Here is a 14,743-nt window from a genome sequence, read left to right as displayed (position 1 = left end):
ACCTGCAAGCTGTGCTTTAACCAGCCCTCCTGGCGATTCGGCAGGCTCAGGGGTGAGACCACTGCTTCAGTTTGGGGCCTTATGGCTCCTGGCCCAGCATCCTGGGTGTGGCTCCTGGCAAGGCCCTGGGAGCCAGGCCTGGCTGTGCTGCTCCGCTATCCTTCCCCCTCCTTCCCACCCGAGGGCGTGGGGGCGGCAGCAGGGATTGGTCATTTTCCCCTCTGCTTCTCTTCAGCTCATAAAACTCCAGTCCTGGAAATGCCTGTGATGACTTCCAGTTGGTAATAAAAGGGCGGTGGAGATAAGGGCAGGAATTTAGGGGAAATTTCTTTCCAGTTCCTCACTGTGTGACGTTTAGATCCCTAGCTGCTGGGCTGTTGGCATCTGGGCTGAGGCCTCTCCTTTGGGGAGAAGGGTCCCGGTCACCAGGCTGTGACCTCACTTAGTGTGGCTGGCTCTGATTAGCTGATGCTTCCCTAACCAGCAAACCCCAGAGCTTAAGAGGGAGCCCAGAGCCCCCACACTTGCAGAGGCCACTCAGGGCGACCCAGCTCCCTCTGCGCCCCGTGCCTACCCTGCTTCCCCGCCTGGTTGCTGTGGGTGCCGGCTCCTCATCTCCGTCTCTGTCCAGCTCTGCGCTCCTTAGCAGCACCCCGCCCCCTAGACCCTCCCTCCACAAGGCAGCGTCCTTTCTCTGGGCTGTGAGTGCGGTAGCCACAGGCCACACGTGGCAGGTGGGCACTCGAAATAGAGCTAGTGCAGCGGAGGAGCTGAATTTCAAATGTTGTTTAGTTTTAGCCATTTTAAATTTAAATAGCCACATGTGGTCTGCTGCTCTCTAATGGATCATCCTCATCAAACATGGGATTTTGTTCTTTACCTCAGGACTGGCAGCCCCTCCTGTCCTTTCTGCCTGGTGCCTGCGCACTGCCCAGGAGGGAATCACATCACCCCCTCCCTCCAGTAGGGAGTTACCAGACGAGGACAGTGGTACAGTTCTCTGGTCTGGCCTCGGCCCACCCCCAGCCCTGTACTCTCCTAGACTTGCTTCAAGGCCCAGCTCAAATGCTTCCTCTTCAGTGAAATTGTTCATAAATCCTCCTCTCTTTGCACTGCCTCCTCCCTCTTCCCCACTCAATAAAGAGCCCACAGGTAATGGTTAAGCACAAGCTGGAGGTTAACTGTGTGACCTCCAGCAAGTTAGCTAATGACTCTGTGCCTCTGTCTCCTCATTTGTAAAATGGAGATCATAAAAGTGCCGGCCATGTGTGGTTGTTGTGGGAGCTGAAAGAATGAATGTATGTGAAACACTTAGCACAGTGCCTGGAGCACAGTAAACACTCGGTAAGTACTGGCTATTTTTACTAACTATTCTCAATGCTCCCTCTTCTGTGAGCTCCTGGGAAAGCAGAAAACTCACCTTGTCTTCTCTGAATCACCAGGAACTAGCCTAGTCCCTGCACGATGGGAACTCAGTGAGCGAGCACTGGATGAATGAGGGACTGAGTGAAGGGAGCAGGGAGCTTTAGGCATGTCCCAGATTTCCCATCAGTCTGCTGTGTAACCTTCTCACGTCCCCTCGCCCCTTCTCCATCCCTTTTCTCCCCTGGAATATTAGATGTTTGCACAAAATGAGCTCATTGGTTCCCTCCACCTCAAAATGTTTTATACTCTGGGATTAGGATTGGGGGAATTTGCCGGCGGGTAAGAAGTCAAATGTAGGCAACAGGAAGGCTCTGCTGGAATACATATGCAGTGACAGTCCCCCGAGGTCGACAGAGTCCACACCAATCAGCATCATCTGAGACCAGTGCCTCATTTAGGGATCAGGCTTCCTTCCATCTGTGGTCTGGATAGTCTCCACGCAGGGGGCAGCAGAGCCTGGCTTCTCTGCTCTCCAGCCCAGAGGACTGTGTAGCTAATTGGAAGCCAGGGGAAGGCTGCAGAGACCAGGGAAGCTCATGAACCTGTTCACGGTGCTCCGGAGCTTGTCCCCTGCTGGGAGCCCAGGACTCCTGAGGCCAGTTTCTGTGCTGGTTGGCCGGGGTCCCGGCCAGGGTGGAGACCTCCTTAGCCGCTGGAGGCAATCGTGGGGATTGTGCTTCAATAGTCGCTGTCCAAGAGCTCCACGGGAGCTGGGGCATGTGCCCCGTGCAGGGGGTAGAGTCGTCAGATAAAATACAAGCTGTCCAGTGTCATTTGAATTTCAGATAAGCCATAAATAATGTTAGCAAAAGTGTGTGTCATTTGGACTCTCTTTGGGACATATTGTACTAAAAGTTGTTCATTGTTGATCTGAAATTCAAATCTAATTGGGCATTCAGTATTTTTATTGGTTAAGTCTGGTGAGAAAAGAGAGAGGAGGTTGGTCATTTGCCAGCCACTCCCCACCTGAGCTTCAGGGAGTAGGTCCTGATGGTACCTAAGCATTGGTGGACTTAGAAGGGATCGCTCAAATTTTAAATGGCTCACTGATCAAGTGAGGCTTGGTAGTGTATTAGTTTCCTGTTGCTGCTCTAACAAATCACCATAAAGGCAATGGCTTAAAACAATACAAATGTATTATCTTACGGTTCTAGAAGTCTGAAAGTCAAGGTGTTGGCAGGGCTGCACTCCTTTCCGGGGGGGGTGGGGGGGGAGGGGAGTCTAGAAGGAAATCCATTTTCCAATTTCCAGAGGCTGCCCCTGTCCACACCCCTTGGCTGGTGGCCTCCTTCTATCTCCAAGGCCAGTAGTGACCAACCACGTCTTTCTCGCATTGCTTTACCCTGACATTGTCTCTGCTGCCTCCCTCCTCCACATTTAAAAGACCCTGGTGATGACATTGGGTTCCACCCAGATAATCCAAAAATAAAGCCAGCTGATGAGCCACTGTAATTTCATCTGCAATCTTAATTTCCCGCCCCCCCCCCTTGCCATGCAACGTAATGTAGTCGCAGGTTCTGTGGGAGAGGACGTGGACATCTCCCGGGGGCGGTGCTCTCCTACCACAGGCAGTCCTCCAGGGTTGCTTCTCCTCCCTGCAGTTTGCTCACGGAGTCCCCGGCCTGGTGCTGAAGGACATCGCCTGCAGTGAGGCCCTCCTGGAGCGCTTCGTAATCTTCAGCCAGCGCCGAGGGGCGCAGACGGTGCGTGAGGCCATGTGCGCCCTCTCCCAGGGCACCCTCCAGTGGATGGAAGACACTCTGTACGCCAACGTGGACTTCTTCAAACTCTTCCGTGTGGTAAGGGGGGTATTTAGCTTCTTGCTCTGGGGAGGGAATTCCCGGGGCAGCAGCGCCTGGTGGCAGGCCACTGGGAACCGTGCGTGCATTGACAGGGAGGGCACGAGCCTGGTATTCAAGACAATCTTTAAGGAAGGCTCCAGAGGCCCCGGCTCCTGGGAGTCACCATTGGGTGTGTGGTTGTGGCAGGTCTGAGTCCGGCCCTAAAGTGGGGTACATCTCCTCCACCACCTTTAGCAGCGTGGAAAGGAGAAGGGGGCTTGTTTGGACCCCCTGGCCTGCCATTTTCTAGCGAGGTGGTCATAGGCGAGACAGTTGACTTTTCCTGCCCGCATCACTCAACGATAAAGCAGATATAATACTTCATAAAGTACAAGGAAATATAAATTAAAAAAATATATGCACAGCACTTAATACATTTCGATAAATGAGAGCGTCACCGCTCCCTGCTGTGAGTCTGCTCCTGTCCCCAAAGGTTGCTGCTTCTGGGAAAAACAACATGACAGAGAAAATTGCATAGTCTCAAAAGCTTAGAAAGCCCTGACCTGGCTAACCCTGTGTTCCGGAACTGCACCCAGACACACTTCTTGGGAACTGATAATATCTCCTCTTTTGCCAGAAGGGTAAGATGATAGGGAGTTACAAAAAGGCGGCATAGAGCAGCAGTTCTCACACTTCAGAGTGTGTGCCGATCGTCAGGGAAGCTGGTAAAAGAGGCAAGTTCCAAATGTCCACCCCCAGAGACCGGGTCAGGAGACCTGGGCCGGGCTCAGAATCTGCCCTATTACTTTAAGAGCTCGCTGTAGGCCACCCTTTAAGAAACACTCAAAATTAGAATCCTTCAGAGAAAGAACATATGTAATGTTTCTAGCGTTGAATTGTGGCGTGTGTGTGTGTGTGTGTGTGTGTGTGTGCGCGCGCCTACATATTAATTTCTGGAACTGTGTTGTGAGGAGTGCCAGTCACTGAGAGCTTGGTAGAGAAATGAATGTTTTTTGCCTTTTTATGGTTGCTCTCTTAAGTCCCAGAAAACCCACTCTCAGAGTTTCTTAAAAAGCAAGATGAAGGCTTTTAAAAACGAAATAAAATAAAATAAAACAGGACCACACAGTTTCTGGCAGAGTTCACACTTCATCCCTTTCAAAGGGTGACTCTCCTAGAATATTACAACCTCCCCGGCTCCTCGGGGTGGGCCTCCAGTCTGGGAAGAGGGGCCGGGAGCTGTGGAGGCTTCCGCCCCTGAGAACCCAGGGCCGCCAAAAGGCCTCCCCATGCTGCAGGGAGAATAAAGAGCCGTGTGCTTTAAACTTCCCTGTCCACAGTTTGTTTGCAGAATCAGACAGAAGAGTCAGGCAATAGCAATCCCTTATTCTGGACAGCAAACACTAGCACAGCCAGGAGACAGCACCTGTATTTTGCAGAGCAACTGAGGTTCCCCGGCACCGAGGACCGTGCCATCCTCTGGTCACTAGGAAAGGGCCAGGGTCTTGCGTCTCTTTTTGAAGGACCTTGGCTGCTGATGTAGGTAAATGTGCCTTTGGGGCGGCTCTGGGGCGGGGCTGGGGGGCAGTTCTAGAAGTAGCAGGGTAAAGGGTACTTGGGCAAACGTCATTAGGACTGGACCCAAACTCAGGCCGCTGCTTCACAATATTTGGTATCAGACAAGAAAGACCAGGACGTCTTGCTGTCCTTACACGCTGCTTTGGCAAGTGCTAGAGTTCCAAAACCAGAGGAGAACTTTGGCCGACCACCCTCACTGACCTGGGTGGGGTCCTGCACGCATGCTCACTACCTGCGTACACATGCCCAGGCAGTCAAACCGGAACTGGGCACCTGTAGGTGCCAGGCATGTGCTGAGGCCAAGGCTCCAAGTGTGCCCCTCCCGCCCTCACCGAACTCTCTGTCAACCTCAAGACCTGCCACAGGCCAGGCCACAGCAGCACAGCTCAGACACGCCAACACCGGTAACAATGGGCCCTAGAGCAGCCGGTGCCCAGCCAGGATGCACATTGAATCACCTGAGGAGCTTTTCAAAACTACGATGGCGCCCTGGCCTGTTTGGCTCAATGGATAGAGCATCAGCCTGTGGACTGAAAGGTTCTAGGTTTGAATCTGGTCAAGGACACATGCCCGGGTTTCGGACTCGATCCCCAGTAGGGGGCATGCAGGAGGCAGCCAATCAATGATTCTCTCATCATTGATGTTTCTCTCTCTCTCCCTTTCCCTTCCTCTCTGAAATCAATAAAAAAATATATTAAACAAACAAACAAAAAACTACGATTGCCCAGCCCCCACCCCCTGAAATTCCGATTCAGTTGAAACTTCAGTATTTTTCAAAACTCCCCAGATCATTCCAAAGTCCAACCAGGGTTGAGAATTACTGACCTAAAACACAGGAGTTTGACTTAGTCTCAATTTCTGTAGAGCAGGGGTGGCCCGTGTAAGGCCCAAGAAATCATTTGGTCTGTCCCTGCCAAGGCATTAGGGGTGAGTTAATTAAATGTTTGATCGAATATAGCAGGCTAATTTTTAAGCTGATCATTTTGTATGGCCCGTGAATGATGTCATAAATATCCAAATGCCCTTGGCAGAAAGGTTCCCCACCCCTGCTGTAGAGCAAGCATAATACTGATAGTACCCCAAATGCTCCAAGGCAGTGGTCGGCAAACTCATTAGTCAACAGAGCCAAATATCAACAGTACAACGATTGAAATTTCTTTTGAGAGCCAAATTTTTTAAACTTAAACTTCTTCTAACGCCACTTCTTCAAAATAGACTCACCCAGGCCGTGGTATTTTGTGGAAGAGCCACACTCAAGGGGCCAAAGAGCCGCATGTGGCTCGCGAGCCGCAGTTAGCTGACCACGGGTCTAAGGCTTTCAAGCACTTTCATTTGATCACCCATAGACCAAGGTGCTGTGGAGATACATCCTCTCTGCTGTTACCTTTACAAAGCCGTTGAGTGGCCCAGAGACTGCCTCAGGACAACCGAATGGGAGACATGCCTGGAGGACTCCCCCGCCCGCCATCTCCTGCTCCTGCTCATCTCTCTGGGGAAAGACAAGACCAAGACAGGACACGTGGGTCCCACGCAAAGAGGACCAACACCCTGTCCGGTGCCCTTCAAATGTGCTTTTCCATTTGACAACTGGACAGAGTGGCTAAATTAAACAAAAATTACTAATAAGAAAACCTAAAAGAAATTACAGCCATTAAGATAGGATTTTTGCTGTTATTGCTCCTGTACCCACTCTAACAGTGTTTTTAGAGAAACAAGCCTGAGGGGGCACAGAAAAGCTCAGGCAGACCCTGTGAGAGGGGCCGCTCTGAGGCCGGGATGAGGCTGTTATTGCAGCTGGTTGGCTGGCAGCCACGCTGAGCTGCAGCGTGGGGCAGGCTGAGCCTCTGTTCTCCTGGGCTGTTTCTCATATGCACGGAGCCAGTGTATAAATACGGCTTTATTAAATGCCAAGTCAGTGCTTATTAACAAAGAAAGAGGGACAATCCCAGCAAACCACTGTGACGGCACCTGCCCCTGCTGTGTAAGGAGCTGGGCGTGTGTGGGGGTGGGGGGAGGAATGGGGGGCTGGGGAGGGAGTGCAACCTCCAGCCCCTGAAACCTGGGGGAGCTGAGCGAATTGGAGGGGGGCTTTGGGGGTTAGCACCAACCGGGCCAGCTGTGTTTTTCCTCAGCCCCTTGGAGTCAGAAGTGAGTGTTGTCATCTTCAAATAATTCAAGTGCAGGACCATGGCCTTACTCCACCCCGCCCATCCCCATACAGACACTTACGCACACTTGAGCGCAAGCACACGCTCGAGCACGTGCACACATTGGACGCCCAGAGCCAGGTGGGCTGGGGAACAAGCAAGCAGCCAGGTGGAGGGCTTTTCTCCAGGGAGATTTATCCCCTCTTGGTTTCACCGCAATTGAGAGCTTGAAAGAGCTTGTCTTCACGTGTGGTCTTTCGGGCTCACCGCCCCCAGCTTGAAACCCAGCAGCTCAGACCTGGGGCCCACGGTACCCGAAAGGTTTCACACCTCATAAAAAATGATGTGTCAGTTTCGGGTGAGGGGTTGGGACGTTTCCCATCTGATTTGGCCCGAGGTAAGCATGCCCCTCCTCCTCCTCCTCCTCCCTCTAGATCCTTCCTGTTTTCTCTCTGACTCTGGTGCACAGCTTTGAAATCTTGCTGAGAAGCAAATCTGTCCCTTCTGCTCTGATGTTTATTTGTGAGAGTCCGGCAGGGGAACCGAGGCGGGTGCCAAGACCTGCCACACTGCTGGGAAATGGTTTCCCTCCCTTCCCCCTCTCATGGATGTTGATAGAGGAAATCTGGCCTCCCCAGCATTTTGGCCCAGGCCTTTCCCCTCCAGTGTGGCATGATTCAGCTTTCTTTCCTTCCCCTCAGCTATTACTCTGTCACGGTTTCTTATTTTTCTGACTTCATTTTACCTGTGTCTCTTTGACTATGAGGTGGCTGAACATTGCGTTCCGGGAAAGAAAAGACCCAGTCTTGGGGGTCCAGACTCCCTGCTCCTTTCAATGTCCTGCTTTGTTCCTGGCTCTGCTCCCTAAATTCCTGAATTGTGGGGGAGAAGTGTGGGTGGATTGCCCGCTGCCCGGTGTGAGCTGGCCATGGTTTCTGCTCTCTGTGATCATCCATTGCGGTTTGCTAAATTTTAACTAGGCCTTTCCATTTTTGGATGATATTTCTACATTGAAATTCTCTGGAAAAGCCCCACATCTCCAGGATTTTACAGTGAGGTCCCATTAATGACTTAACTTCATGATTTCCTCTCCCTTCTGATTTCTGGATCTTTGGACTGTCAACCTTCTCCCACTTCTGTGTGAGGGTTTGGGGAGGGAAGAAGAGACAGGAGAGATGCCCAGTGCCAGCAGCATGGCGTGAGGGGTGAGCAGCAGGGCCTGTTAGGCAAAAACAAAGCAAAATCAGAAAATAGGCTTTTTGAAAATTATTAAGCCATAGCAAGTATATGTGACTGGCAGTGTTAGGATTTGTTTCTGTCTACATCTACAAAACTGTGTCTGTTATAATAAAAATATCCCCTGGGTCAACAGATTTCAATAAAGAAGAAGTAAAAGGCAATAGGAGAGAAGAACATTAATGTACGTTAAATGTGCATTAGGCCTACAGGCATGAATGTCATTGGCTGATTTGATTTCTTTTAGGCTCTAGGCATACAGTAGGGCAGGGCTTATTGTCATGACTAATCAGATGTTGTTTTTATGAATTTAAAAAGAAAAAAATACTAACAGGTCAAAACTGAAGTCAAGCAGGCCCTATGCCTTTAGGATAATGGGTCCTGGGGTCCTGGCCTTTAATCAGTAGACGTAGATTGAGCATGGATGTGTTAGGCATCAGTTTCTCTCCAGGGTAAACCGGTTTGAAGAAGGATTTGGCCTCATATTCCTTATCTCTACAGAACCGCAGTTCCTAACCTTTTTTATAGATTAGGACTACCTTTGAAAATCTGACACTAGCCCTAAACCTCTTCCCTAGAGAAATGCAGAACAGACACAGGGGTTGGGGGCTCATGGAACCTCTGAAGCCAGACACCAGCTTAAGAGTTTTGGTATTAAAATTTCTTTCCTGCCTACCATTAATATACATCCTTTTCTAAAGGGTTTCAATATAACCACAGATTCTTCCGTAATTTATGCGTGACCAGCTTTTCCCCGGAGCATGGGGCCCAGTGATGAGAGGACCAGAAGGTGGGCAGCCCACTGGAGCACACAGAGAGCCCCTGGTGGTCAGGAGACTGGGTCCTGGCTCTGGGTTGGCCCTAACTTGCTGTCACTTAAATGGATCGCAGCCTCCCCATTTGTATGATCGAGGTAACAAGGCCTATGCTACATATTTCATGGAATGGTAGTGACATGCACATTAGAGAAGAGATGGACAAGCGATTTGAAACAAAAAGCATTTTTGCTCTTACCAAAGCAATAATACAGCCACTTTGCAAGGCTCCACTGTCCCCCCATCATTGTCCCACTCCCAGAAATGTCCTCCTCAAATATTTAGATGCAACATTCTCCTTCCTCAGACCCCTCCGACTGGCAAGAAATCTCTCTCACGGAGTGACCTTTTGACTGCCCTGAGATTCCAGACTCAGTTTTGCTTTCATCAACCACAAATACCAGGACTGAAGTCACAATGGCGAGAAAAAGGCTGAGTTTCTGTTGAGCCAGAGAGCCCCATAACTTGTCTGTTCACATACCCCAGAGCCCACCCTCTCTTCAGACACGTTGTCCCCTCCAGTCCTGGGAGACAGCATGTCTCTGTGACCTCTCCCTTTACAGACAGTTCGGCATTCCTCCCGCCCCCATCTCTGAGTGATTTAGTCTGAATTCTCCACTCATGACGCATTTCCTGGTACTCAGGGTGTCCCCTCTGGTTGCCCCCTCACCACTGAAGCCAGCTTCCTCTCTTTTCATCTGATGCTTAACAACTGACAGGTTGCAACAAACATGCTTTAAATCCACATTCTCCTGGTTGCCTAGCAACAACTTCCCTCCCGGATAAATCTGGATTTCCTGTAGCAGCAGCCCAGGGGGCCACACTGTCTGTCCACTGCCTCATCTGCCTTTCACCTCTTTCTGGGTGCTTTCGAGACAGCAGCTCCCCCTTCACTTCAGAGCCTTCCACCGGCTCCCACAGGCCACGTCCTCCCTTTAAGACACTTTTAACCTATGGCTGCCTATTTACCCTTGTGTTACGCAGATCCTCAACTTAGAAATCAACACTGTTTTCCAGGTGGCCTTCTTTGAATCAGAGAGAGTAAAACAAAAATTTCAACTCATAAAATGTTCCTTCTGTGTCCTGGCAACATGACATCTGTTTAACCCACTGGATCCAAAGCATCAGCAAATACTGCTCAAACAAGATTATTTTTAGTAGCTAATATGCTTTATTCTGCCTTCAGAAAAAAATATTACACAGTCCCAAAGGACCGGCATGTTTCTTGTCCTTTGAGAACCCAAGCCAGAATCTCAAATAACCAGAATCTTCTTGGCTTCTGGCTAGGGCCTTGTATCCATTTCTTAGGTATATGATGATCAAGGCCCAAAGTCCCCTCAGACCAACCAAAGCTGATGGGAGATGATAGAGACATAACCTTTCCAAAGGTCTATTTATATCTCCAGCCTCACAGCCTCAGGAGGTCAAACCAGACCATGAACTTGGGTTGGCAGTGCTGAGCCCCATGGTGACATGGAAGTATTACTTGTTATTTTGGAAATTGAGAGAACTTGTTTGGCATAGGAAGCAATGGTGTGTGTGTGTGTGTGTGTGTGTGTGTGTGTGTGTGTGTGTGTGTGTGTGTGATACTTATCATTCAGTATATGACCTTTTTTCTAGAGATGTTTTCATATTTCCACTCAAACAAACTTACATTCTCTTCCGGTTCTTCTGGCAGAAACAGTCCATGAGAATTTTAATAGATAATGGGGGAACCAAAAGAAAAGGAGAGTCCTGGGAAAGTCATTTTATACTTTATGGCGACATCATTCAGACAATTGGTGACGAGGTTTACATGGAGGGCTGTGGGGAGGGCAGGGGGAGCGCTGGTCTGAGATGTCAGTGGGGTCTAAAACAAAGGTATGAGTACAAGACTCCCATTCTTTATCGGACCCACTGGAAAGAGGTAGGAAAGAAATTGCAGATTTAGTACCAGGCACACAGCTCAGTAAATATTTGATTAATAAATATTATTAAATTATTAACAAGATTGAAAGAGTGTTAATAGGACATAAAAATGCATCTCAAGCTGTTGTTCCTCTGGTTCCCTCTCGGCACATTCCTGGTCCTGTTCTTTCTTATCTGATCATCTCTCTAGTCACTCTCTCTAGCTGACTCTCCTCACGTTCCTCCCTCCACCAGGAATTCCTGGCCCTCCCCTTCCATGTACAAACACTGCCCTCCTTGTCACTATTGTCAACTGATCTTCCAAACATCAACTCAAGTGTCACCTTCCCTGTCCCCAAGTGGAACTGACCTCACTCCCTTCCTGTAAGTCACCATCATACCTGCAGAGACATGCAGTCTAGAACCTCACTAGACTCTCTCTTTTCTATTTGATTATAGTTAATTTACGCATTAATATAACGCATATTTATTGAGCACCTGCTACATAGCATCTTTTGAGGGTATAAAAACAAAATAAAGCCTATTCTGTGCTTAACGAGTTTACAGTGTAGTGGATAGCTACATTAAAAATAATTGCAAACCAATATAAAAGTGATATGAATGCACTGAGAATTCTAGGAACAGCTAGGAGGATCACCTAACCCCGTGGTCAGCAAACTGCGGCTCGCGAGCCACATGCGGCTCTTTGGCCCCTTGAGTGTGGCTCTTCCACAAAATACCACGGCCTGGGCGAGTCTATTTTGAAGAAAGTGGCGTTAGAAGAAGTTTAAGTTTAAAAAATTTGGCTCTCAAAAGAAATTTCAATCGTTGTACTGTTGATATTTGGCTCTGTTGACTAATGAGTTTGCCGACCACTGAACTAACCAATGGGGAAGGCAAGCAGGAGAGCATGGTAGTAAGAGAAAGAAGGCCTTCTGGGAAGTAAGGGGGCTAGCTCCTAGGGGCAGCATGAGGATGGGTGGCATGGGCTGGGTTGGCATTTTATCTGTTTCTCAGGAGAACCCTGACTAATGCACTGCCCTAAATGAGCAAGCATATCATTTTGTGGAGTATCCTATATATACACAATTATAGTTGGTCTGCTTGTTGCTATAATAAGAGCATTTATTTATCACATTACATGTATATAGGACATGGTTCTTTTCTATATGGAGCTTAGCATCTAATAAGAGAGGCAGATGACAAATAAGTGGCAGAATAATTACCAGTGGTGAGTAGTGCAAGGAAGGAAAGAAGCAAGGTGCCCTGCAAGAGCGGAACAGGGCAAGGCGAGCAAAGGAGCATAGAGAAAAGACTGTCATGTGAGCCCACATGGGGACAGCTGTCTTCACAAATAGACTTTAATTTCAGAAGTTAGGAGAAGAATAGACAGGACTTGGTGATAACTTGCCAACGGTAAACAATTTTTACCTGCTCACTTGTCTCTGCCTACCTATTCTTCTCAGCCCCACCCTCCTATGGGAAAAACAGGAATTAAAGTGCTTTCCCAGCATGCAATGAAGCTATTTGCAAGGAATTTCAAATAAGTCCTGGCAAGACCAATGCCTAGCCCAGTGTTCAGGTTAAAGAGAAAGATACTTTCCGGGGTATGTTTCAATGATGGCTTTGCTCCTCCTATGTCTGGAAAATTCCTCTCCTGCCTGCTGTGTGGCTGTCGTGCATAACCAAGTCTTTCATTTTAGAGTTAGAAAATAAGCCTCAAATGCCCCATGAGTGGACCTACATCTGTTCTTCAGTTCCAGGGTGAGAGAGTGCACCCTTGCACCTGTAGCGGGAGAAAGGGGTATAGGATGTATCGCTAGAAACAGGGGCAAAGCTGGGCAAAGACCAGCTCCACCTGCTTCTCTGCTTTCCCGCAGCTGGATCCATCCACCCATCATTTAGGGGAACCGCACTGGCAAGTAAGAAGCTGAGGTTGTGGCTTGTGGTCACAAGTATTTGAATCAGAATTACATGTCGAGCTGGTTAAAATGCAGATCCCCTCCAGGCCTCGTCAAAATGCACACTTGCATTTGAAAACCACTGTCTTAAAACTTAGAATTCAGTCTTGAAAAAACAGAGGATCAGTGATTCAAGCAGGTTTGAAACTCTGAAGAATGAAGTCATTCATTCAGGACTTGAGCTTGGTTTCCGGAAAACAAGGTGTTTGCGAAAGGCCCTGGGACTCAGAACCAGCAAGTGGAGTCCACGTTCCCCACACTGTGGAAAATGCATGAGCAGCTCTGCATTGTGGCACGGGCCTGGAGTCACCAGGACTCCGCTCTCACCGGACAATCTACAAGGGAACCTCTTTCTCTTTCAAGCTGCAGCTTGAGAGAAAGGTGATGTAACTGGCCGAATCTTTTACATAAGAAAATGGTGTTGAACAGAGGAAGCCACACAACCTGCCTAAATGGACACAAAGGGAACAAAGACGTGAACAATGAGGAGGAAGCCTGGGAGTGTATACAAAGCCCAAGGGGGACAGGTGGGCGCCTCGCAGGCAGCCTTCCCTTACGCTTTGTTTTCCTTCCTTCAGGAGTCTTGTTTGGTGTCACTAAACCAGCAATCAGGCTCATTTGGTGTATTTCATGTCACCATGAAAGTATTGGTGATTGACTAGCTCAGCAGGGTGACTTGGAATAAGAGCCTCTGGTTTTCTCAATTAGATACAAGAACTTTGTTTCTGAAAGCAATCTTGCAGAAAAGGTCTTGTGATCAGAAAGAAGGGAGGAAAATTTTTTCAAGCAAACAGGAGATCAGATAGCGCCTATGTGTGAATGTATAACCACATATATATTTTAACAAATATTTTCCCCATCAATTACAGCTTCCTACACTCCTAGACAGCAGTTCTCAAGGTATCAATCTGAGATCTTGGGGAAGAATATTATCTGATATGTCACCAAGAATTCAAGAGGTGAGTGGCCCGATGACAGTTAATTATAATTTAACTTTATCTTTCCACCAATTTACCACACTTATTATGTCAGACAATTTAATTGTACCTCAAACCTGTTCATAGAGAAATACACTTGATCTTTCCTTCTAGCAATTTCAAAGCACCTGTTTATATCCTAAATTACCTGTGCTCCTGAGGCGGAGGCAAAAAAAAGGGAGCCATCCTTCTGATTTCACACCTAGGAAGACATGCGACCTTGTCTGGCGTGGCACAGAGTATCGGTGGACTCACAGTGGAACCTAAGGGTTACTGGCACTGAGGTGGTCCACTATTCTATTATGTTCTTGAAATACCAGTACATACAAATCTATACCATAATTGTAGTAGCACACATTTATAGTCTTAACAGGGCTAAGTGTCTGACATATATTGACTCATTTCAACACAATGAAAGTATAATTGACTTTTTGTGTGTTATTGTGAAAGATGGTGCACATTTTAATTAACATCTGGTTGCACAAGCCTTTCCCCATATAGAAACTGATCTTCCACTCAATAGATGAGAAGTGCTGGGGGCATAATGATGAACAGGTATGGTCACTGCCCTTGTGAAACAGACAGCCTAACAGGGAAGAGCACTGTGAAATAAACAATTACTTTCAATATGATGAGTATCCTGAGGGAGGCAAAAAATGAAATATAATTTTCCTGGAACTGTTTCCCTCCTCCACTATTCTCAGCTGACTAGGGCGTAGCCAAGCTGGAAAACTGCATGGTTGGAATCTGTTTGCATAAAGCTAAGCTCAACTGAGGCAGGGCCCGTTGTACTGATGGCCACCTGCTGCACTGGGAGTCTCTGTTTAACATTCTTTTATTTATAAGCATTTTAAAAATTCACATCAGTATAATAAGGTTGAAGTTGTTTGAGAATGTAAAAAAATTCCCAAAGCATATCAACACTCTTAATTCTCT

General features: G+C 48.1%; 1 protein-coding gene across 1 annotated transcript in view; it reads left to right on the top strand.

The window, feature by feature from the left end:
* Positions 1–14,743, top strand: part of LOC103290201 (retinal-specific phospholipid-transporting ATPase ABCA4) — a 121,251-nt gene that overhangs the window by 19,890 nt on the left and 86,618 nt on the right. The window contains exons 6-7 of the mRNA XM_054721398.1: positions 3,027–3,224; positions 13,700–13,789. Of these exons, the coding sequence (XP_054577373.1) occupies positions 3,027–3,224; positions 13,700–13,789 (288 nt within the window). The remainder of the gene's footprint in view (positions 1–3,026; positions 3,225–13,699; positions 13,790–14,743) is intronic.

Source organism: Eptesicus fuscus, chromosome 9 (assembly GCF_027574615.1).
Source record: "Eptesicus fuscus isolate TK198812 chromosome 9, DD_ASM_mEF_20220401, whole genome shotgun sequence".
In the NCBI taxonomy this organism is placed as follows: Eukaryota; Metazoa; Chordata; class Mammalia; order Chiroptera; family Vespertilionidae; genus Eptesicus; species Eptesicus fuscus.
This window is presented reverse-complemented; position numbering and strand designations above follow the sequence as displayed.